Source organism: Callospermophilus lateralis, chromosome 18, assembly GCF_048772815.1.
Source record: "Callospermophilus lateralis isolate mCalLat2 chromosome 18, mCalLat2.hap1, whole genome shotgun sequence".
NCBI lineage: Eukaryota > Metazoa > Chordata > Mammalia > Rodentia > Sciuridae > Callospermophilus > Callospermophilus lateralis.
Window position 1 is genome coordinate 5,544,724 of NC_135322.1, and position 24,290 is coordinate 5,569,013.

Genomic DNA, 24,290 nt, shown 5'->3' on the forward strand with positions numbered 1-24,290 from the left:
GGGCTGGGTTTCCCCACAGGCAGGGCCAGCCTATGAGGACAACAAGTAGGGTGGGGTGGGCGGCTTAGCCACCAGTTCAGCCAGGGGGACCCTGGCACCTCCTGCTGGGTCTGGCTCCCTTCCCCGCCCAGGAAGCTAAGCTACCAGTCCTGTTGGACTTGTCCAACCCAGGAGGGACAGATGCAGGCCCTGGATCTCTCTCCAGTGTCCTCTCAGGGGTGCGGCCAGCACCATGGACATCCTGCAGGCTCTGCTGCTCTTCCTACTCCTGGGTAAGTTCCTTTCTTGACCCCTTCCCCACCAGCCCCCTTCCTAGCAGCCTCCCCCAAAGCTCACCCCTCCTACCTCTCCTCTGCAGCCTCTCCGTTAAAGATCCTTGCCCTGGGAGCCACTTCTGGACTTCAGCAAACCAACTTTACCTCCGCCTCCTTCTTGGACTCAGCTAGCTCCTCCCTCAGCCTGGGCTCGAAAGTTCCCTCCATCAAACCCCCCAGCCAGAACTTTCCAAAACTCTCTCTGGATTCACAAGCCTCTGCTGAAGTTCCTGATTCCAACTGGCTTCCCAAGGCCCGAAATTCAAATGATGTGTCTGAGTCCCTCTGGTCAAATATTTCTGCGGAGGTTCAACATTTGAGCCCCTATCCCACCTTCTCTAAGATTCCTGGTTCAGAAGTGTTTCCTGAGAGGTTGGATTCCCCAGTTCCTGCCAAAAGTCCTGTGCCTTCCTTCTCTGTAAAGACCACAACTTCAAACATTTCTGCTCAATTCCCTGACTCCAAAGTGACTGTTGAGGCCCCAGATTCAAAACGCCCCCCTGAGAATCGGGACCTTGATTTCTCTGCCCAGAGACCCCAATCCAAAGTTCCTCTGGAGACCCACTCAGCTGCAAGCTTCCCCCAGCAGGTTGGGGGGCCTCTTGCTGTGCTGGTGGGGACTACCATCCGACTCTCCCTGGCTCCAGCCCCCAGCCCTGTTCCTCCTGCCCCTCTGGTAGTTTGGCGAAGAAGCTCCAAGGTGCTAGCAGCTGGGGGCTTGGGGCCAGGGGCTCCTCTGATCAGCCTGGACCCTGCACACGGAGACCGCCTGAGATTCGACCAGGCCCGAGGGGGGCTGGAACTTGCCTCTGCCCAGCTAGATGATGCTGGGGTCTACACAGCTGAGGTCATCCGGGGTGGGGTCTCTCGGCAGATTCAGGAGTTCACAGTCAATGTGTATGGTAAGTGGGCCCTGGAGTCACACGTGCAGGCTGCTGAGACATTTGGGCAAGCCATTTCTGTTGTAAGGATGCTTCCTCCCCAAAGGGACAAGGGACGGAGACAGGGGTGCTGAGGAAGGTTGGACCTGGATCAAGACTGGGGCAGGGAGTACCTGAACTCCTGTGTCTGAGGGAGGAGGGCTGGGGCCTGTACTCTGGGTCTGACGGAGCAAGGACTGGGGACCGAACCCCTGGGTCTGAGTGACAAGCCGCTGGGACTGGACTCCTGGGTTGGAGGGAGGAGACATCATGGGTCAAGGAGAGGAAAGGGAAGGGACAGATAACCAGACTCCTGGGGCTAAAAGGAGGCAGTGGCTGGGGGTGAAGTCCTGGGAATAAGAGAGTGAGTACTGGGGTCCTGGCTCCTTGAACGGATTCTAAGGGCTTTGCCCCTCTCCAGAGCCCATTCCCCAGCTGTCTGTGCAGCCAGAGCACCCAGAGACGGAGGAGGGGGCGGCGGAGCTCCGGCTGCGCTGTGTGGGCTGGAAACCAGGCTGTGGGCAGCTGAGCTGGACCAGAGACGGCCGTGCTCTTAATGCAGCGGATTCTGAGGGAGCAGAGTCGTCCCGGATCCGCGCTGAGGGTGACCAGCTGCTCATCGCTCGCCCTGTGCGCAGCGACCATGCGCGGTACACCTGCCGCGTCCGCAGCCCCTTTGGCCACACCGAGGCTGCGGCCAACGTCAGCGTCTTCTGTGAGTGGGGACTGCCTTGAGCCGGCTAGGAGTCACTCTGGAATCCCAGGAGAGAAAGGACTAGTGGCCTGGTCTCGGGATTTCTGGAGACGCCCCGGTTGAGCCCAATCCCGACTCCCTCTTCCCCCAGACGGTCCGGATCCGCCGGTCATCACAGCGTCTTCCGATCGAGACGCCGCCCCGGACCTGTATGTCACTGCGGGCAGCAACGTGACCTTGCGCTGCACCGCCGCCTCGCGGCCGCCGGCTGACATTACGTGGAGCCTGGCGGACCCGGCCGAGGCCGCAGTGCCCGCGGGGCCGCGCCTCCTGCTGCCAGCCGTCCGGCCAGGCCACGCGGGCGCCTACGCCTGCCTCGCAGCGAACCCGCGCACTGGCAGCCGGCGCCGCTCGCTGCTCAACCTGACGGTGGCAGGTGAAAGCGGCTGGGGCGCCACAGCTGGGGCAGGGCCTGCTGGGGAGGGGCGGGGCCAGCCAGGAGGAGCTGGGACAGCTGTGGTGGGGTGGGGCCCGCGGCGGGGCGGGGAGGGGGGCGGTGATTGCTGGTAGAAGGGTCGGGAACGCCTAGGAGAAAGGGCGGAACCAGAAGGAGGAGACGGCGGAATGCGCAGAGTGGGATTAGAAAGGGAAGGGAAGGGACCCAGTTGCTTGGGCCAGCAAGTGGTATCAGCCAAGGGAGAGTTACCTGGCCAAGGGGGTGGAGTCACAAGACCAGGAGGCTAGGTCCACCCGGGAGGGCGGAGCTACCCAGGACAAGGGGAGGTGTCTCGTGGAGTAACCCAGGAGGGGGCGGGGTGACCTGGGAGAGAGGGGAGCTAGAAAGGAAAGGGCTGGGTTACGTTTGGAAAGAATCAGTGTGTGAAGTTGCAGTTTCAGGAAAGGGGGGCGTTCAGGAGTTGCGCGCTTAGCGGGGATTATTGGGAACAGGGAGCTGAGTCAGCCAGAGAAAGGGACAGGATTTGCACCTCTGAGGCGGGGCTAGGTGAAGAAGTGGCGGGGTCCGAGCGCGGAGAGGCAGCCCTGGAGAAGGTGGGGAGACCGACTCCGTCCTTGATCTCTACTTCTCTGCAGATCTGCCCCTCGGGCCCCCAAAGTGCTCAGTAGAAGGGGGTCCTGGAGACCGCAGCCTCCACTTCCGCTGCTCGTGGCCAGGAGGGGTACCTGCAGCCTCCCTGCAGTTCCAAGGTCTCCCCCGCGGCGTGCGCGCGGGTCCGGAGCCCTCCGAGCTCCTGGCGGTGGTTCCCGCCCACCCCCAGCTCAGTGGAGTCCCCGTCGTCTGCCTTGCTCGCCACCTGGTGGCCACGCGCACTTGCACTGTCACCCCGGGTGAGAGAGGCAGGGCTTTGCTGTATCGAGAGAAGGGAACTTTCCTTTGGTCCTTTGGGACTTGTGGGGCGGGGAGAATCTCCCTCTACTCCAGGAAAGGGCAGAACCTCACTTTCTTTGAACCTAAAGAGGCAACAAGTTTTTTTTTTTTTTTTTTCCTGTACTCCAGGGTGGGGAGGGGGCAGGGGCAGGGTTTCCCCTCTGGTCTCAGGAACAGGGCAGTCCCTATATTTAGAAAGATAGATCAATCTTTTTATTTTTTTTCAAAGTAATGAATAGCTGAGCATAATGGGCTTCCCAGCCCTTGTCCATGTATAACATATGTTCAGTTAAGTGTTTGCTGGGGAGATCAGATAATGAATGAATGAGAGAGTGAATGGGCAGTTCCCCCAGAGTGCTGGGTTCACCACTATTTGATTTATCGAAGGACACAGGACTTATTATTCCAGTGGAGAATACGTTCTCGCCTTTTTTTTTCCTCCTAATACTTGGGATTGAACCCTGGGTAGTTATACCACTGAGCTACATCCCCAGCCCTTTTTATTTTTTATTTTGAGACAGGGTCTCTCTAAGTTGCCCAGGCTGGTCTGGAACTTGTGATCCTCTTGCCTCAGCCTCCTGAGTTGCTGGGATTACAGGCGGGCCTCACCACACTAGGCAGGTCTTGACTTTTAACTGGGCTTCTGTCACCTACAGAGGCCCCCAGGGAGGTGCTGCTACATCAGCTGGTTCGAGAGACAAGGTCAGGGCAGGCAGAGGTGGCTCTGAAGGCTTCTGGCTGTCTCCCACCCTCTCGAGCATCCTGGGCCCGGGAAGGAAGGCCCCTGGCTCCAGGAGGTGGGGGTCGCCTGCGAATCAGCCAAGATGGGCAGACGCTTCTCATCAGCAACTTCAGCCTGAATGTGGACCTGGGAAATTACTCTGTGATCTGCAGTGGGGCGCTGGGTGCTGGGGTTGACCAGATTACCCTTATTGGTGAGCCCCGCCCATTCCAAGAACCTGTCAATTTAAGTCTCCCACCTCCTCCTCTCCCAGACCCAGGAGTATGTCCAGGCCCCCTCTCTCATCCCTGAGGTCCAGGCGCCCTCCTCCCTCAAACCCAGGGATCCAGGCCCAGCCTCCTCCCTCAGACCCAGGGGTCCAGGCCCAGCCTCCTCCCTCAGAAGCAGAAGCCTGGGCTCCTAGCTCCTTCCTCTTTCCAGATATAGGAATGTAGCTCTCCATGTAGGGGATTTAGGAGTCCAGTTCCCTTTCCCCCTCCTCTCTAGCTCCCAAGAATCCAGCCACCCCCTCCCCTCATCCCCAGGCCCCTCCATCGCCTCATGGAGGCTACAGAGAGCCCGGGATGCAGCAGTGCTGACTTGGGATGTGGAGCGTGGGGCCCTGATCAGCAGCTTTGTGATCCAGGCACGGACAGAGGGACCTGAACTGGGCAGAGCCACAGCCTCTGAGGACTGGATCTCCCTGCTTATCCTGGGGCCTCGGGAGCGCTCAGCTGTGCTGCCCCTCCCTCCTCAGACCCCCAGGGCCTGGACCTTGCGCATCCTACCCATTCTGGGGTCCCAGCCAGGGCCTCCATCCCAAAGCCGGGTCTACGAGGCAGGTGAGTCGGGCCGTGAACATCTTCTTAGAACTCTGGCCAGCCATTCTCAATCTGATGCAGTGGCTTGTCTTCCCCCTCTGGTAACCTGCTAGGGCACCATAACAATGTACCATGACCTGGGCGACTTATAATGGCAGACATTGATTCTCTCATGGCTCCCAGGGCCAGAAGTCCAAGATAGGGGTGTCCTCAGAGCCATGTTCCCTCTTTCTGGATCTCTCTCTCCCTCTTTCCCCCTCTTTCCCTCTTCCTCTCTCCCTCCCTCTCCCCCTCCCTCTCTCCCCCTCTCCCTCTCTCTCGACTTCTCTCCTTTCACCCACATTACCCTGTACTGAACACAGAAGGCTCTTCCCAACCTCTGAGCCTTCTCATTTTCTGTTCCCTCCTCTTGAAACACCCTTTCCCAGGTTTAGCCTGACTAACTTCTTATTCTTCAGATCTCTGCTCAGCTGTTACTTTCTTAGTGACCTTAATCCATCACCCTTGCTAAACATCATCTTCCCTCCCATTATGTCTATTACAGGGGTTTTTTTCCTTCTTAGTCCAGTCTGTCGTTATGCTCATTGTTGCTCCTTATTCTGCTGCCCTCCTAGGATTAATCCCCATGGAGTAGGCATCTGGGCTGTCTTGCCCACCAGTGGATCCTCACCACGAGGCCGAATTGCCAGGCACTGGGTAGTCCGTCATTCAGAAAACGTTAAATGAATTGAGAGTGCTCAGCCCCAAGTTCTGTGTTCTGAGAGGGACAGTGCAGGAAGGCTGGGTTCCGGGATCCTCACAGGAAGGGTGAATTAGGGGTTTGGAAACTTCTCTCCCTTCTGTTTGTCTCTTCCAGGCCCCTCCTTGGGCCCCGGCGCCATTGCTGGCATTGTCCTGGGCTCCCTATTAGGTGTGGCACTGCTCGTTGCGCTCCTTCTCCTCTGCATCTACTGCCTGCCGTGCTACCAGGGTGAGTGGGGAGCCTGCAGAGGAGGCCGACTGGGAGGGGCTAGAGAAAGGGAGACCTAAGTGAGCCAATCAGCGCAGTCCTAGCATGTCCCACCTTCCTACCTCCATATCAATCAAAGTAAGGTCCCGCCTCTCACCCCAGCTTCCCTTGCTATTGGCTGGGTCTGCATGTTGGGGCAGCCAATCACATGTTCCTATTTCTCTGCCTCCTCTCTCAGCCAAGGCGCCAAAGAAAAAGAAGCATCCTCCAGCCTTGGCTCCTGTGGTCCTCTCTCCAGAAGAGAAGATGCAGACTGTGAGCCCAGTACAGACCCCACAGCCACTGCCCCTCCAAGTCCCTCTGAGGGACTCTAACAAAGCCAAGGCCTACCAAGTGAGTGCACCTGTCCCCATTTCCTCCCAGAATGGGGACGGAGCTTGTTTCATACTCAGGGAGATGAGAGTTTCTTAATTCCAGTCTCCAACTTTGTTGGTCGGCTTACAAAGTTGGTAAAACCTTATTTCTTAATAAGACAAAAAAATCGGCACAGGATTTCCTACACAGTTTTTAGGTATACTAACAGAAGCGTGCATCCTAGTTTCTTCTCCAAAGGAGAATGAGGTGAAGCCTCCTTTGATTTTCATAAAAATTGGTCAAACCTTCCATTTTTCTCCCGAGGCAGTGGAATTTCCGTGTTTCCCATTAAAGTTGGGTTGCTGCATGTCTTAGCCCCTCCAATGGTGTCAAATATGGGGGGCGGGCAGGGCGAGGGACAGCTAGTTTTTGAAAAGTTTGGGCTAGGCTGGGAAAATGATCTGGGTGAGTCATGTCACATCCAGGGTGCCTCCTGAGATCACCCCTACTTTGCTTCTCTTCCAGGCCACCAGCCCCAGTCCAGTCATCTTTCCAGGTGGGGGACCAAGAACTGTTCGGACAGCCACGCAGGTGTGATCAGAGCCAGTGCCCCACTCTTTCACGGGGTATTTTGGGGCAAGGATCCTGTTTTGCCCCAGCAGCAAGTAGGGCCAGCTATGACTGAGGGCTGGGCCCTGAAAGTGGGACTCCCTGTCTCATCACAGAGAAGACTTACCCTGTGTTTGTAGACCAAGCAAGCTGGGACTCCTGAGACAGGAGGTCCTGCACATCTGGAACAGTGCAGTTCTCACAACCCCCGGCTCTGGGGCAGACAGGCAGGGCCGGCGTGTTCCTCTGAGCTGGAGGGGAGCCTGCCCAGGTTCCCTGAAGTGGTCTCCTGTCTTCCCTTTGCCTCCTCTGGGCCACACCCTGTCCAGCTCCCAGGCTTCTTTCTTCTCTTGAGACTCTTTAGATTTTATCTAAACTCCTCAAGGACCTCCAAGGTCTTGTGGTTTGGCCTGTTGGCCTTCATCACCCTCTTCCCAGGACTAACCCTGCTCCCTAGCATTTCTTTTTCTTTTAAATACCTTTATTTATTTTTATGTGGCGCTGAGGATCAAACCCAGGGCCTCGCAGGTGCTAGGCGAGCACTCTACCGCTGAGCCACAACGCCAACCCCTCCTAGCGTTTCTCTCAGCCACATTTCTCCCCCTCCAGGCCTTTGTCCCTGAATTCACTCTGTCTGGGCACTTGTCTTCCCCATATCGATCATCAACTCCCAGGTAGCCGTTACCACAGACCATCTTTCCCCTCACCTCTCTTTGGTCATGGGTTAGGTCCCAGAGCCCCTGAACTTTTCCCTCCTCACATGTGAATACATCATTATGCGTAGCTTAGATTCCAGCTCTACACTGACAGCGTCACAGAGGCAGAAACCACACATTATCTCAGCACTTATCACAAAGCCTGGCACACAGCAGGTGATCAATAAATTATTTGTTGACTGATAGATGTTTTGGTGCCAGTGAAGGGCTGGGCTTGCTGCTGTTCTCTCCTGCATGTCAGCTATCTCACTGAGAATTTGGGGTACACCAGTGGGGATTCTCTTGGCTGCAGATAACAAGATAAATGGCAGCAAGAAATATGGAGGCGCTTGGTTTCAGGTTACGACCCAGTGCCCCTGCAGATGCCCACTGTGCATCCTGGAGCCCTGTTGCCCAGCAGGGACACACCGCTCCTCATGAATCTACCCCCTCCGTAGCCCGGCTGGGCCGTTTGCCCATCTCTGAGCCACTTGTGGTGGGAGATGGGCTCTGGGGAATGACTTAAGCCAATTAGGGGCCACTGCTGTAATGGGCCAATTTAAAGGCCCCAAAGAGAGAGTGGGGGATGGGAATGACGCTGGGGAGGCACCTCCAGAGATCCATGACCCCGTGCCCTCCACTCCCAACTCCTAATGACACTGACAGCTGCAGGCAGAGACTTTGGAAAAAGGCGTTTATTGGTGCGGTGGTCTCAACACTCCCCATGAATCGGAACACACGGCCCCCAGGGCCCCCCGCCCTCCCCGCCCAGCAGCCCTCCCCTCCCTACCCGATCCCTGGACCCTGGGAATGGAAGACAATGTGGGATGGGGCCCACGCCCCTGTCTGAGGTACAGTCACTGCCCCTTGCTCCCCCGCCCCTCTCTGTCCTCTTCTCCACCAAGCTCTGGGTGGTGTGGTCTGGGTGGGTGGGTGGTTATAGAGGGTCTCCAGGGAGTTGGAGCTGGTGACATGGCATCTTTTCTGGGCTCAGGATGTCTGCAACGCCTCCCCCCCACACTCTGTGTGTCATGGTGTACCAGGGTGGAGTATCTGACAATCAGAGCTGAGGCCACAGCCTCAGCATCCCTTCCTGACAACAGGGGCCCACCAGGGATCAACAGCTGGTCACTGGCTACAGGACAGCTGGAGCCAGGGGGCTATTGCTGGTCACAGTCGCTGGTGTGTGGGTGTGTGTCTGTGTGTGAGGACGGTCAGGTTAGCCTTTGGGAGGTACATTTGGTGGAGGCCAGGGAGTGGGAGGCCGGGAAGCCCACACCTGTGGGCCAGCTGCAGGGCCGGGGGGAGCTGGTTGGTACTGCAGGTGGCCAAGGGGAGTGGTGGCGGGGGTGGGACAAAGCACTGAGGCAGACAGGCGACTTCTGTCACCAGCCTGACAGTTGGATGGAAGCACCGAATGGCCCAGGAGGGGGCCAGAAAGTCCAGGGTGGGGAGGGGCAGGGCAAGTGGAAGGTCTCAGGCCACTGAGCCAGTGATGGGGCCTCTGGCTACAGGCAGCAGGTGGTGCAGCAGGGAGGAACCTGCCAAGGCAGCCCTCACCTCTTCCTGAAGGCTGAGCAACTGCCCAGCTCCAGACCTGCCCTAGTGACAGCGAGGGGGAGGGGCGGGCAGCGTGCACACGTGGGAAAGCCTGGCCGTTCTCTCACAGCCTCACAGAGAAGCACCCACATACCTACCTCCAGCCAGAGGAGAGAGGCAGCAGGGCGGGGCAGGGGACACGGGGTGGCAGCGGGGGAGGACTGCTGGTCCCCTCCTCCAGCCTCCCCCCACACACACCTATACATACGTGCGGGCTCACACTCACACACCCACCCACACACGAGCCCGTTGACAGCCTGAGCTAAGAGAGGGGTGTGGGGTGGCGGGGGTGGGTCACAACTGGAAACGTGAACGGGTGGCGAGAATGGCTGTAGAAAGATGCATAATTTTGCGTTATCCCTCACAGTGATGGGTTCTCTAAAGATCCTCCTCCTCCTCCTCTTCCTCTCGTCCTTCTCGGTGGCTGAGAGCTCTTCTGCCCGCTCGAGACCCACGGCGCTGGCTCCCCCTTTTCCTCTTGCTCTTGGCCCGAGGCCCCCTGCAGGGGGAGGCCCTGGGCTGCACCTACATCCTCCACCACAGCCAGCCCAGGGCGGAGAGCAGGGCCAGCGGCCCCGGGGGCCTCGGGGCTGAGTTCTCCAGGGATCCTGGGCCTGAGGGAAGAGGAAGGGTCAGGGGCGGAGGCGGAGGCGGCAGCAGCAGGGAGGCTTCCTGCGTGTCCCTCTGGGTGCCTGTCTTAAGCCGCCTCTCAGGGGGCCTTCCTGAGACTTTTCTGCTTTGTGAGTCTTAGCACACTCTCCACTCCGTTCCACTGTTTTAGCCCTGTCCTTCTGTCTTAGGATTCTGTCTGTCCAGCATTTCCACCAGTTGTCTCATCCTCCGCATGCCCAAAATTGTTTCTTGGACTTTTCTGCCTTTGGCTGGCCGCCCTCCCCTCCCTCTTCAATACTTGAGCATATTAATATTTCAGCTCCAGCCCAAGCCTCAGAAGCACTCTGACTCAGCTCCTCCCTTACCTTAGCAGCGCACATCAGTCTGGCACCTAGCCCCATGGCGCCACCTCCAAGGCGGCTCTGGAGAGAGGCTTCATGCTGTCCATCCACCCAGCTCTGGATCTCTACAGCTGCCCCCCCCCCCCCCAGCTCTCTGCCTCCATCTCAGAGCCCTAAGTGATTGTCTTTAGAAGTCTCAACACGTCACTCCCTGCTTAACTGCCCCCAGTGGCCTTACCTGCAGTACAATAAGCCCAAACCCCTTACTAATGGGGCAAGGGCTACTTTCCTTTTTCCTCCCAGGTTCCCTGCAATTTATCTGCTACACCAAGCTGTTCTCACAGTACCTTTGCAAATTCTGTCCCCCTGCCTGTGAAGCCCTTCCAGCAGAATCGCACAGGCTGGCTTCTTATCATTCTGGTCTCAGAGTAATGATGCCCCTCAGGGTAGCTCGACTCTGATGACCTTGGGTAACACCTGCCACCTCTAATCCTATCTATTCGTTTCTTGCCAGCTCTTCTTGATATTCAAAATAATATTTTGTTCATGTAGTTGCTTATTTATCTACGTGCCCACATAAATGCTTTCCTCTTACTACTAGGCCACGAGCTCTGTGCATCCCCAAATCCTGTCTCTTTTGTGCACTGCTGTGTCCCCAGCACCTGGCCCTTAGTGGGCGCTCAATGAGTGTTGATCCAGTGGATCGGTTTCTTTGCCCAGTCGCGTTGCTCAAGTCTCATGGTTCCTCTTTCCTAAATTCGGGGCCAGTCAGGGGGTGGGTCCCGGGGGTGTCTGCCTCCCTTCCCGACCCCCCACCCCTGCCCTGCCGCCTCGCGCAGACGCACGCAGGAGCCTCATGGAGGCGCTGGACGCTCCCAGCCGGTTGGCGGCGCGGCACGTGTAGTTGCCGTAATGCCGGGCGCTCACGTTGGCGAAGAGAAGCATCGAGCGGGTGCGCTCCGTCTGCACCTTCAGGCCCTCGGCCGCGCCACTGCTCAGCCTGCCGGGGACGGGATCGGCGTTGGGCCAGACCCTCCAGGGAGCAGCGCCCAGTCCCCCGACTCAGCCTCCTCCAGCGACCACTAGCCTCGGGCTCTAGCTCTCTAGCTCCTCAGGGATTCCTTCTCCAAGCAGGGTCGCCCCGAGGGACACTGGACTCTCCCGGTGTGCGCCACAACCCCCAATTCCTACGGGCTCTCAAACCCGGTCCCAGTGGTCCCCTTGCACGCCAGATCCTCAGCAGACTCCCGACCCTAGACCTCTCCCTGAGGAGTCCAGGAGACGGGCTCCGGCGTTCATCCCGGGACCCACGTTACTCTCCCTGGACTCGGCAGACTCTATCACCTAGGAGCTGGACCCTCACTTCTCAGAACACAGACTTGGCCCCTCCACCCCCGCGCCCTGGCCCGGCCATTCCAGGGACCGAGGGCCTCCCCCTCTCCTCCGGCCCCGGCCCCGGGGCGGTCCTCACAGTCTGTCGTCCTTGTACCACTGGAAGTCCGCAGGCGGCACGGCCATGGCTTCGCAGCGCAGAAGGGCTGCCCGGCCCAGGGCGGTGCGTGCGCTGGTCACGTCTGTAATGGTCGGGGGATCTGGCGAGGGTGTAGCATCGGCTAATTTTAGCAGCGTGGGGACTACAGGGCGCCACTCCGGCAGCCTCCTCCCTCGGACCCAGGAGCCCCGCCCAGCTTCCTTCTCCAACATACAGACCCCGCCTCCCCAGGGCCCTAAGGCCCACCCCTCTCCTGCCCAGTGCCGCGTGGGGGTGGGCGCTCACAGTTGACTGTGACCAGCACGCGGCGGCTGTCGGGCGCCGAGTTAACCCCGTTGTGAGTCACGCACTCGTATTCCCCGGCCTGGCCCCGCTGGATGTCAGAAATCTCCAAGATCTCACCCTCGGAAGTGAAGCCGTCTGTGGGGGAGGGAGCAGGAGGGGGCGGGGCCGGACACAAACACTTAACACGGGACAACACGGGCACAACACGGACACACATCAGCGGGGCGGGCACAGCAAGGCCTGGAGTGCCCGGGGCAGTAGGAGCTGGGAGGGGCCTGAGGGGGAGGGAGAGTGAGGACAGGGACTTAGGCACGGGAACCCAGGGGGAGGGTCCTGGAATTTCAGGATTCAGAAGATCCAGGGATCTGGGATCTTATGATTCAGATCCTGGTCTTCAGAGGATCCAGTGGGGTGGAAGATTCCAGGATCTTGGATCTCAGAAGGATCCAGGGAACACAATGGGGAGGCATCCAGAATTCTGAGACCTAGTTCTTCGGGCCCAGGGAATTGATATCTGATTATCAGAATCAGTTATCTAGATATCTGCAATCTTGTGACAGTTCTGCACACAGAGGACCCCTAGGACTTAAGGAACCCAGGGATCCAGGATCTCAAGATCAGGATTGTGGGGTTCATAAGACACAGTGGGGCAGGATCCGGGGATCTGAGGCTTAGTAATTGGGTTCTGGGATCTCAGGGGACCCAGGGATTAGGATCTAGCAATTGGCACCATGGGTCTCCAGAGACCCAATGAGGGAGGATCCAGAGATCTGAATCTGACAGTGGAGAGCCAGGTAAAGGGCTGGAGGGTGATGTCTGGGCCCGGAGCTGTCGTATTTGGAGGGAGCCCTGAGTGGTGGTTCTCAGGGCTTGCTGAAAAAGACTGGGGTGAGGTGGAGGGGGCTCCTGATCTCCTCTGGGTCTGGGCAGAGGCCTGAGAGTGTGCCTTTCTGGCAAGTTCCCAGAGGATGCTGATGCTGGGGTCTGGGGACCACATTTTGAAACCACTGGGCTATAACAATGAGCTGCAGAGAGGTGGGGGTGAGGTGGAGGTGAGTGTATGGCCAGGGCCCAGGCTGCAGCTTGGCTTAGGGCATCTGGTGGTGGGGAGCTGAGTCTAGGAGCATCAGTGAGCAGGTGGGAGAAGCCAGAGCCAGGGCTTAGTGGGGTCTTTGGAGGTACCGGCCCAGACTGGGCAGCAAGTGGGAAGCCAGTACTGGAGTCTGGTGAGGAAATAACTGGAGATCCGGCTGGAAGGGAAATCAAGACACCAGAAGGGCTGGAGAAGGGGGATCTGGGAGTCCAGCCAGGAATATGAGGAAGGAGGGGCCCAGGATGCAGAATTGGGGAAGAGGCTTTGGGTCAGGGGTAGGGCCTCACCTCGGAGCTGCCTCCAGGTGACCGTGGGCTCTGGCCGCCCTACAGCCAGGCAAAGCAGATTTACGTTGCCTCCCTCGTTTACCGTCACAGGGGAGGAGATGTTCACAATGCGGGCAGGGACTGTGGGCAGCGGGAGAGGTCAGTAAGTCCTGTGTGCACTCCTGGAAGTCCAGCCTGCCCTCTTCCCTCCTCCCTCAGTCCAGAAGGTCCAGGCCTCAGGCCTCCTCCCCAGACCCCAGGGTTCAGGCCCATCCCCTCCCCCAGACCCAGGGTCCAGGCCCATCCCCTCCCCCAGACCCAGGGTCGAGGCCCGTCCCCTCCCCCAGACCCAGGGTCCAGGCCCATCCTCTCCCCCAGACCCAGGGTCCAGGCCCGTCTCCTCCCCAGACCCAGGGTCCAGGCCCCAGACCTTCTAAACCTCCCTTTGTTTCCTCACTTGACTCTTTGCCCTCTTCTCTGCAGTCTCTGTCTGGACCTGGCCCCCTGTCTAATTACTGGCTTTGTCTGTCTGTCTGTCTTTTCTGCTTTCATCCTAACTGTATCTTTGGTCTGATTGCTCCCTCCCGGCTCTACTGGCTCCACTTTTATTTGTTTGTCATTATGATTTTTTGGGGGTATGTTGGATTGAGCCCAGTGGTTTCCTACCTGGGAGCCACATCCCCATCCCTTTTTATTTTGAGACAGGGTGTCTCTGAGTTGCCAAGGCTGTCCTGGAACGCGCGATCCTCCTGCCACCATGCCTGGCTACTTTATTTATTATTATTTTAAAATTAACTTAACAAATATACACATGATGCTTCCTGTGTGGTAGATTGTGTTCTAAAATTGCTTTACAAAAACCCATTCACTAGGCCCGCACCCTGTTTTCTGGGTGGGCGTTACCCTATTTCCCCAGTTCTAATACACTGTGCCTTACTTCCCCTCCTCCCTTTGGACATTCTCTAATCAGGATTGGCTTGTGATATAGGAAAGCAGAGTTTAATTGGCAGAAGGTTTCTCTTCTCTTATAAAGGATAAAATACAGGTGGCCCTCCTGACTGAGGACGTCCTGCACTGCATGAGGGCCAGCACCGTCCCCATCCCAGGAGGAGGCCTCTGCTCACAGTGGGTGCTGGCCCTGAGTCTGGAACCAGGCAGGCTGGCTCCTGAGCTCTCAGGACTCCCTGTCTCGGGCCGTTTCCCCTCGTGTGCTGCTATCTTCCGGGCCACTCTGCTGGCCAGGGAAGCAGCCTCCCGATCTTCACCTCTAGGCCCTCTGTGCCCCGCCCCCTGCTGTGGGCCCTCGCAGCCCCGGGTCTGGTCCTGTGGATCCCTGAGGCACTGTCTCTTTTCTGGTACCAGCTTTGTACCTGGGAGCCCTCCCTGAGCCGCTCCCGGGGAAATCTGCTCCCAAGGAGCAGGGACAGCCTGCCTCATTGGTATCCTCCCTCTAGAACGGCCCCACGCGGTGGGCACGCAGGAGATGGCTCCGCAGAGTGCCTGTCTTCCTCTGAACGCCCCTCACCCTGCAGCTCTCCGGCTCTAGAAACGGTCCAATGAAGTGTCACCAGGAGTGTGACATCCCCCTTCTGCTTGGCTGAAATCCATGAGGGCAGGGTTGTGCCCGTCTTCTACTTGAATGTGTCCCCACTCCCACCATAATGCAGCCTGTCACGAGTCCCCTCCTCCCACGCCCCTCACCCTATCCCGGGCCGTGGCCGAGGGCTCACCGTGGACGATGAGGTAGACCTGAGTGGTGTACGGCTGGTGGCGGGTCTGGAAGGAGCAGGTGTACAGGCCCTCGTCCCCGAGCCCCACCTGGGTGATGAGGATGGAGAACTCTTCAGGCGTGTTGATGAGCAGCCGCACACGCGGGTCGCTGGTCCAGCGGTCATTGCCAGCGTACAGGATGTTGGAGCGGTTCAGCCAGGCCACGCGGGTCACATGCTCATCAATGAAGCAGCTGTGGGGTGGGGGGGGAAGGGTTTCTCTACATCGCAGCCCAAGAGGCTGACCCTGCTGTGCACCCAGGCAGGTGGCAGCTGAGCCTCAGAGAGCCCGTGTGCTGATGTTAAGTGCCAGAGACCCAGAGAGCCACCGGCACCCTGGGAAGAGGGACGATGAGGACACAGGAGGGGTACAGAGACCTAGACAGAGACAGAGACCCAGGGAAGGAGCAGAAACCCAGAAAGAGGGGGATCAGAGGGTCAGAGAGGGGGAGTCAGAGACGGAGAGACAGAGAGAGAGAGAGAGACCGACCCAGGGAAGAGAATAGAGACCCAGAAAGAGGGGCAACAGAGACCTAGAGGGAGGGAGACAAGGACCCAGAGAGGGACAGAGACCCAGAGAGAGGAGACAGGGCCCTGAGTGAGGTGAGGAGCGAGCTGGTGAGGCGGTGACCCTGCTCTCATTTATGACGCGGCCACGCCATGCCAAGCCTGGGGTGTGGGCACTCCTGGACGTGGTGTCTCAGTCGCAGAACTCCTGGGACAGACAGGGACACAGAGGCTCTGGAGCAGAACTGGGCTCAGAGTCCACACTCCTTTCGGCCTGATGGGGATGGCGTGGCCCCAGCCTGCCCCTGCCAGGCTGCCCCCACTGGGGAGGGACAGAGGACTTGGACTCCTGACTCCGCAGGCAGGAGGTACCTGAGGGTGGCGTTGTCGCCTTCGCACACGGTGTAGTTGTCTGCAGGGGAGCTGAACTCCAGGCTCTGGGACAGCAGCCCTGTGGGCGAGACGGCAGGCAGGAGGACACGTGAGCACACACCCTGGGGACACAGAGACGTCTTCCACACGCATCCTCTAATGCTGTCGAGACTCAGACATGGCAGACACACCCACACACACTGGGCCTGACTGACAGACGGGGACAGGTGAGCTCACAGGGCACACAAACACACATCTCCAGACACAGAGGCAACAGCCAACACAGCACAGGCACAGATACACACATGCATGTGTGCACACACACGCATGCAGAGATGTTCACATATAACACACACACACAGACATGGGTATGAAGACACACATCAATGTGCAGTTACATGAGCATACAGAATACATTCCCAGTGCACAGGGACATCCATGTGCAAATTCATAATTACACAGATACACATGCATGTGCACAGATGAGGCATGTGTACACATTTACACATACAGATACACCACATCACAGATACAGGTACAAGCACCCAGGCACTTGTGTAGATGCATGCGTGTACACACACACATGCATGACACACACACATGCATGCACACACATATTCACAGGCTGTGAACGTGCAGGACGTATAAACACACACATAAGGAATGCGTGTGCACAGATACATATGCACAGATCCATGTGCACACAGACCCCCATTTGTACGCAGACACACATGAATTCAGAAACATGCCACAGGCACACAGAGCCAGCATGTTCCACGCAACACAGACAGACATCATATCCAGATCTGTAGACATGGTGCATGGACACACACAAACCTTTGCACACACACGTGTGCCAGACACACCTGCGGCCTGTGCTCACAGGCACACTTGTGGGTACACACCCATGCCCACCTGCACACTCCAGTGCAGCCCACGGGCCCCATCAACCCCCCCACTCATCCCTCTGTGGACCGTGGCTGGCTGGACCGGGGCCAGGGAGTGGGGGCTGGGCACGCGGAGGCGGTGGAGACAGCACTGGGCAGGGAGGGAGGGAGCCGGCTGGATGACCTTGGCGCCTGGAGCGGGAGGGCCCTGTGCGGCTGCCCTACCCCCAGCCTGGGAAGAGGAGCTAATTAATCTAATGAATTAATTGCCCATGCTGCCCCGATGACTCCCGGGGGCCCACTCCATCAGCAGCCCTTCAGGAAGGGGCCAGGACACAGCCAACTGCGGTGGGCTGGCCGGCGCCGGGCATGGACCTGGGCCGCGGAGCCCCTCAGCCTGGCTCACCAGGCCAGGGCCTGGTCCTCCCCCTGAGGTATGGAGTGGGCTGCCACGCACAGCCTGCTCACGACAGGACAGACACACGCACACAGTCGCCAGGGCCTGGCAAGGACGCAGAGCCACAGCAGGCCAGGAGACGGTCCCAGCTCCTCGGTCACACACAAGGCTATGGCTCTGCTCAGAGGAACACTGAGTCACACTGACACCCACAGACCCAGACACACGCCAGCAGGTCAGCTGGAAAAAGCAGCTCTGCCCCAGGAGCAGTCATGACGACTGTCACACTCAGCCGAGGGGGACAGTCCCTGTCAAGCAGCACCTGTAGACCAAGCCCCCCCATGCCACTGGTTCCCGCAGGGTTCCTCGCACACCAACGGGGCTGCCAAGTCCACGTCTGGTTACAGCCTACCCAGGGGAAGCGACACACGCTGGCCTGACCTGTCACGCTGACACCGCAGCCTGAGGGGACACGCCCCAGCCCCACTCTGGAAGGCCCTGGGTCAGAGTCCCACAAAACCACACCCTGCACAAGCACACAGCTGCACTGTCACATCCCCTCAGACACCAAGGCCACCCCAGGCTGAGGATCAGGTGCACCAAGTCATGCTGTCACCTACGGTCAGATCACACATGGCCACACACAGCCACACAGGGAGTTGGACGGAGAGTCACACCTGGAGCAAGAGGCAGTCATGTCACACCATTCAGTTCTGAGACAGTCACATGTGGGCACCAAGATCCCTTCCCAGGCTGGCCAAGACAGACAGACAGACCTCGCCTCCCCAGGACTTGTCCACCTCCTGGTGACCTGCATCCTAGGCCAGGGTTCCCAGGTCTCAGTTTTGCTGACATTTGGGGCTGGACAGTAGTGTGCACTGCAGGGTGTTTGAACCTCCTGCTCTGGACCATAGCTCTCTCCGCCCCACAAACAGCTCGGCAGACTGTGGGATGCCCGCTAGGGGCACAGCACATGGCCTCGTCCCACTGAGAGGTGCCTGCAGGACAGGAAGGCCTGAGGCTGAAGGTGGAGCTGTCCAAGGTGCCACTCCAGGTTCAGTGAATGCAGGATGCAGGGCTGGGCCCTGGGGTGGGGAGGGGGGCCCTCCAGAGGCGAGCAAGACACACTCGGTCAGAATCACTGACAGACGCACACACATTCCTGCCACAGGTGTGTCTCCTGTGCCCAGAGCTGATTGCACCCCTGGGGCTCCCAGTGCCCCCAGGACCAGGCTGCCTCCGCCTGGTGTCTGTTGGGAATCCTGGTGTCACTCAGGCCCTGTCTCCCTTGGCTTGTGAGGTCCAGCCTGCACGGCCCTCTTCTCCCAGCACACGCACTGTCCCATTGGAACCCTTCTCCAGGTTTCCTAGTGCACAGGGGCCCTCCCAGGTTTCCTAGGGGAGCTCCTGCCCTGCTCCCAGGTCACAGGACCACGGGTAGAAGTTGTCTGTCTCAGAGCCTGGCTTTCGGGCAGTCCGAGGAAATGTGTGATGAGCAAATCCATCTCTCAAGCAGGTCTTTGGTTCCTAGTCTGTATCTATGAACATGGAGATCTCAGGCCTTTGCATCTGTCTCACAAAACCCCAAAATTCTGAGACCAGGAGGCCCCACTCTGTGCTGGGTGGCCTTGGGTGAGTCCCTTTCCCTCTCTGGGCCATAGTGAGTGGGGGTGGGAGTCAGCCACTCATTGGTTCAGGGCTGAGCTTCTTCAGTGACCACAGCCCATTCTGTCCCTGAACCTGGTTCCTCCCCTGCATGCCCCCATCACCTTGGGTGGTGTCAGGTCTGCTGCCCTCACCAGATGGAGGGTTCCAGCAAGGCCCGGCTCTCCTGGTCTGCAGGAGGCCTCGGGAGACACTCACTGATCAATGAGCAGGCGCGCGTCTGTTTCCCACACGCTTGGGCTACCTCCCCTGGAGCCCAGTACACGGTGCTGTCTGCCTTCCCCCACAGACTAGGAGTCCCTTGAGGGCAGAGCCTGGTTCTGACTCATGCCTGGATCACCAGCATCTCCCCACACAGGAGCTGGCCGGCTGGAGGCCTCGATGAGTGAATGACTAAGTGGACACTGTGACACACTTCAACTCCCGAACTCCTACTCATGCCTCAAGACACCGATGTGAGCGCCCTTCCTCCAGGAGAACCTCTCTGACTGCTCAAGGCAAAGCCCATGCCCCCTCTCCTGGGCCCCCTGTGACTCAGTTGAGATGGTGTCCATGACCCTCACCTGACCAGGAGTTGGTTCCCTGAGGACCTGACTCTTGGCCGTGTTCAGAGCTGGGAAGTGTCTGTGAGAGGGAACGGAAGGTCCTCAGAGATAACAGATCCCAAGGAGCTGGACTGGGACACCAAACGTCTGCTCACCATGTCCAGCCTGGGTGAGCCCCCGGTCAACCTGAGCCTCAGTTTGCTCAAATGGAAAAAATGAAAACAATACGAGTTCTCCACAAGGGTTTCCGTGAAGGATCCCCGCGACCAGCCTGGCATGAGGGTCCGACATGCTGGCCATTCCCAGCAGCACCTTCTTGTTATCTGTTGGTGCTGGAGAGTGAACCCGAGGGTGCTCTACCACTGACCCATATCCCCAGTTCGTTTTTTTGAATTTGGAGACAGGGTCTCCCTAAGTTGCTGAGGCGGGCCTTGAACTGGCGATCCTCCTGCCTCAGCCTCCTGAGTTGCTGGGATCACCAGCCTGCGCCACTGTGCCTGGCCAGCACCTTCTTTTTTAAAGAAACATCTATGGCTATTCCTGGCCCGGGGCAACCCAGCACAGCTCCCCTGGGGGCCAAGAGAACAGAGCAGGGAGCGGAACCGCCCGGTTCAAACCCCAGCATTGCCACAGAGCCCCACAATCACTTCCCTTCTCTGAGACTCAGTTTCCCCACCTGTAAGTGGGAATGGTGACCACGCTCCCTGGCGGGTGGACTAAAAGAGGAACTTCGAGGGGAACATGTAGGACCGCTGGTGTGGCCCCGTCCTTGCAAGGGCTGTCCGGGAGTTGGCTGTTAGGAGGCGGAGCTGCAGGCACCAGGAGCCTCCGGGGGGACCCCTGGACCACACAGGACCCCTGGGAATCCCTGCCCTGAGGGACTTATAGTCCACACAGTCCAGACTAGCGGGCCTCACACTCCTTTGATAAATTAAGGAATGAAGGTCACAGACAGGTGGGTTTCCTGGACAGAGAAAGAGATTCCTAAAAGCTGAGTGACCTTGAGTTGGGGAAGACTCTCCGAGGTTCCTGGAAGAACTGAGGCCCAGCTGGGACCCTGCAGTGGGCTGGGGTAGGAGTGCTGCGATCCCACAGTCCTAGAAACCATGGGTGTGAGCCCGTGTGGGTCCTCCAGGGAGTTGGTTTGGTGAAGTGGGGACCAGGAGGCCCAGGATCTGGCTGGGGAGGGCCGTGAGAAGGGGCTGGGCCTGGTGCAGCTGGCACAAGGGACCCCCAGACTCCCCGCTTGCTGACCCGGGAAGCCTGCAGGCTCCCCTCCTGCACTAGGGAGGCCCTGGACTCCGGACAGTGGCCCCGGCACCCTGGAACCGGATGCTGCGTGTTGGCTGCCATCTCACTGGGGGTCCACACCACAGGGCCTCTGCTGTCCCCAGGACCTGTCCAGGTCTGACTTCTCGTCTTCCTTCAGGCCACTCTCACCTGCCTCATCTTCTAGACCACCCAGAATCAAACTGCCAACTCATTCCCAAGTCACTTTTATCTTTTTTATACCATTTGTCACTCTCTGAAGTGACCCATCTATTTGTCTGTGAGACTTTGCAATTGCTTTTTGACCTCTCCATCCCACGGTGGTACAAGCTCCATGAGGGCAGTACCCGGTCTGGCCCGCTCACGGCCATGCACGTCTCCCGAGTGCCTGGAGCAGGGACTCCAGGCTCAATAAACATTTGCTAAATGAACCAATGAAGCAAAGCCCACAATTCTATCAATCTGGGAGCTCAGAGGTCCCATGGACAGCTGGTCAGGGGCAGCACTGGGACTCGACCCTCCTGTCCCCTCCTTGGCTATTGTCCCTCCACCAGCTGCCCATGGAGCAAAAGAACTCCAACCCTGCTACAGCTGCCTTTTGATTTTGTTGAATTGTTTCATGATACAGTGTAACTAGTTTGTGAATGAATATGTACACTTGGGAATGTGTGTATGTGTGTGTGTGTGTGTGTGTGTGTGTGTGTGTGTGTTGGCATAAAAGATTTAGAAAAAAAATAAAAATAGATTAATATTTATGGATGCCACGGAGCTTTTTTTAAGTGGAAATAAGAAATGGACTTATTTTTGTTTCTATTTTGGGAAAAACAAACAAACAAACATCACCCAACCAACCAGTCCTCTTCTTCCACTGACCTGCTGAGTCTGAGCTTGTGTCAGGGAGAGAAGCCGCAGCTGGCCCGGCTCTGGGAGAGCAGGTGTGAGGAGGGCAGGCTGGGGCACCGAAGGGTTTGCTCTTATACCTGTTGCAAGGTGCACTGTTCTACTCATGTGCAGCTCGTAACTTGGAAAACATCACCATAAAAGAGGAGAAGGCACTATTTTGCATATCTTGCCAAGGGCTTATTTTCAGACAGTGCAAATTGTGGGTGGGTGGGTGGGCTGGGTGCCTGTCTGGCACCTAGCTGTCATAGCTCACCCCCACCCCATCATCTCTTGTCCTTGGTTCTCAGATGGGGAACCTAATACCACCGATGGGGCTGGAATTGACCAAGGTCACAGGCTACTCCTGGCTTTGCGAGTGCTCCCACCCAGAATGTGTGCATGGCGATGATTTCTGGGGTCTTGAAGACAGAAAGTGGAAGATGGGAAGTTCCCTGGAGAGTAAAGGGAGGAAGGGAGGAGAAATAGGTCACAAAAGGACAGGGGGTTGGGGGAGGAAGAAGGCAGCAAGAAGGGAAGAATGAAACAGGTGAAGGAGGACTGAGGTATGAACAAGGGAGCCAGGAAGAGAGGTGGGAGGTGACCATGGGGAACAGTTTGAGAGGCAGAGAGACAGATGTGACACTGAGCCGAGACCAGGAGGAATGAGACAAAGACCCAGAGACAGAAATGGATGGAATGTCACCAGCAAATAATAGACAGGATAGGAGTCTCTGGAAATGGCCAAGACACAGAGACCCAAAGAGACCATGACAGGGACAGAGAGGAACACAGAGCAGTGGTCGGCAAATCAGATAACCACTCAGCCTTCTGCACCAGCAAGGGGCTGGTGCTCTGGCCCACTCTGGTCCTGACCTGCTCCGGTGTGGGAACGTAGATGTCCTGTCTGGACGAGGATGTGTTTGTGCGAGTGTGGGTGTCTGCAGGTGCATCTTGGGGCAGAGTGCTGTGGCGGTGTTTGTGTGGCTGTGCATATATGGTAGGGAGGCTGAGAGCAGCTGCCTCTTTGATGCTGAGGTCACTATGTTGGGGTTTCTTGTCCCTGGCGCTAACCCTTGGTTGGGTCAAGGCCTGGGGAATCCTCCAGAGACACTGGATGAGCACTGTTCCCTGCCCGCCGGAGCACCCACCCAGCGGCTTCCTACTCTCCTTCCCTTCCCCTTGGGGGCATCTCCTTGACCATCTCCTCCCAGCCAGGCCCTGCTGGGGAGACACAGGCTCCAGCCACACATCCTCCACCAGGACTCCCTCCAGCTCAGCTGGAGACCCTCCCCCAGTCTCCACTGGTGGGGTTGAGCTTAACCCTGTGACCTGCATTAACCCTTCCCCCTCCCCTCCTCTTCCAATGGGTCCCTGTCCTTCATCTGTCCATCTCTCATGCTTTGTCCAGCACCAGAAATCCAGACATTCATCAGAGCTTTGGAATCAGTTCCCAGCCCAGCACCCCAACTTCCTGGATCCCAGTACTGTTCCCCCACATAATTGCAACACCCCAAACGCCAACACTTTCTCTTAACCTAGAAGATTCAACTGGGAGATTCAGCTCTTGGCTCCCTTTTCCTGGCCCTGGGATTTAGGTCTGTGGACACTGTGTCCCCTACTTTTACTGACCCTGGGAAGATATCCATCCCCCCACCCTTCTGTCCAGAGACGCAGGCCCCAGCCCCCAGGCAAGAACTCCCTTAGGGACCCTCCTCAGGCAGAGGCAAGACCCTTGACCCGCATCATTCTGCACGTAGCACCCCAACTCGGTTCGCAGATCATGTCTGGGGACCCCTACTCCAGCGTCAGAGCCCCCTCCCCGATCCAGAGGCACACACCCCAGGCCCGGCCAAGGTGTCCGCTACCCGCTTGCTAGCAGGCGACGAGAAGCGCACCTCCGCCCCTGGGCCCAGGATCCAGCCCCGGGACACGATCCCCCGGCCGCAGGGCGCGGATCGGGACTTGCGAGGACCCCCTTCCCGGCCAGGGAATGCAGCCCCTGCGGCGGGCCCAGACCTCGGCGTCCAGCGCTCCCTCCCGGCGCCCGGGGACGCAGCCCTGCACCCCGTCCCATCCCCCGCCCCAGACCCAGGCGTCCCGGCCGAGCCCCCCGCCCCCGGCGCTGCGGTACCTCGGCTGATGACGGCCAGGCCGGCCAGGGCGGCGGCGGCGAGGAGCCGGAGCCGGGCCCCGGGCGCAGGGGGGGGCATCGCGGCAGCGGCGGCGCGGAGGGGGAGGGGAGGGGGGGGCCGGTCCGGGGCGCGCGAGGCCTGGGGGAGAGGGGGAGGGGGAGGGGGACCCCGCCTGCGGCTGCACCGGCCCGGGGGGCGGCGGGGGCGGGGGGAGGGGGCTGGGGGGGCGCGACGAGGCGGCCGGAGCTGCAGCAGACCCGGGGAGGGGGGCGGCGCTGACGGGCAGGGAGACCGGCCAATCAGGGGAGGCGGGGGGCCGCGGAGGCGGGGCCGAGGGGGGGTTGCTTGTTGGAGGGAGAGGCCTTTGTTACTGCGGCCCGGCCCCCACCCGGCCGCCCCGGGCACCCCGCGTCTTCCCGGCTCCAACACGGGTCTGAGACTCTTCCTAAACCTGGCTCCCTCCTGCAGGTTCCAGTCTCGTTTTCCCCAGACCCTGGAGTCCTGGCTCCAAGGACCCTCCCTCATACTCAGGGGTCCAGGCCCAGCCTCCCCCCTCAGACCCGGGGGTCCAGATCCAGCCTCCCCCGTCAGACCCGGGTCCAGGTCCAGCCTCCTCCCTCAGACCCAGGGTCCAGACCAGCCTCCCCCCTCAGACCCAGGGTGCAGCCCCAGCATCCCCCCTCAGACCCAGGGTCCAGGCCCAGCCTCCCCCC

General features: G+C 58.8%; 2 protein-coding genes across 2 annotated transcripts; one reads left to right on the top strand and one right to left on the bottom strand.

Moving 5' to 3' along the window:
* Nucleotides 1–232: 232 nt before the first annotated feature.
* Vsig10l (V-set and immunoglobulin domain containing 10 like) lies at nucleotides 233–7,635 on the top strand. The gene is made up of 10 exons (XM_076839322.2): nucleotides 233–272; nucleotides 359–1,216; nucleotides 1,656–1,949; nucleotides 2,080–2,364; nucleotides 3,021–3,275; nucleotides 3,972–4,250; nucleotides 4,582–4,878; nucleotides 5,714–5,827; nucleotides 6,045–6,199; nucleotides 6,686–7,635. Exons 1-10 carry the CDS (start codon nucleotides 233–235, stop codon nucleotides 6,755–6,757), a joined length of 2,649 nt encoding a protein of 882 aa, XP_076695437.2. The 3' UTR covers nucleotides 6,758–7,635.
* Nucleotides 7,636–8,360: 725 nt separating this feature from the next.
* On the bottom strand, nucleotides 8,361–23,655 carry Iglon5 (IgLON family member 5). The gene is made up of 8 exons (XM_076838543.1): nucleotides 23,577–23,655; nucleotides 15,801–15,879; nucleotides 14,883–15,115; nucleotides 13,174–13,293; nucleotides 11,794–11,928; nucleotides 11,488–11,608; nucleotides 10,862–11,016; nucleotides 8,361–9,677 (listed from the first exon to the last, which is right to left on the bottom strand). Exons 1-8 carry the CDS (start codon nucleotides 23,653–23,655, stop codon nucleotides 9,589–9,591), a joined length of 1,011 nt encoding a protein of 336 aa, XP_076694658.1. The 3' UTR covers nucleotides 8,361–9,588.
* Between the last annotated feature and the right edge of the window lie 635 nt (nucleotides 23,656–24,290).

Excerpts from the sequence above, each read along its gene's own strand:
- Vsig10l (XM_076839322.2), top strand. The coding sequence starts at position 233 with ATGGACATCCTGCAGGCTCTGCTGCTCTTCCTACTCCTGG. Across the intron at positions 2,365-3,020 it reads GCTCAACCTGACGGTGGCAG|ATCTGCCCCTCGGGCCCCCA; the intron begins GTGAAAGCGGCT and ends ACTTCTCTGCAG. Across the intron at positions 6,200-6,685 it reads ACAAAGCCAAGGCCTACCAA|GCCACCAGCCCCAGTCCAGT; the intron begins GTGAGTGCACCT and ends CTTCTCTTCCAG.
- Iglon5 (XM_076838543.1), bottom strand. The coding sequence starts at position 23,655 with ATGCCCCCCCCTGCGCCCGGGGCCCGGCTCCGGCTCCTCGCCGCCGCC. Across the intron at positions 15,880-23,576 it reads CCTGGCCGTCATCAGCCGAG|GGCTGCTGTCCCAGAGCCTG; the intron begins GTACCGCAGCGC and ends TCTCGCCCACAG. Across the intron at positions 11,017-11,487 it reads TGGTACAAGGACGACAGACT|GCTGAGCAGTGGCGCGGCCG; the intron begins GTGAGGACCGCC and ends CGTCCCCGGCAG.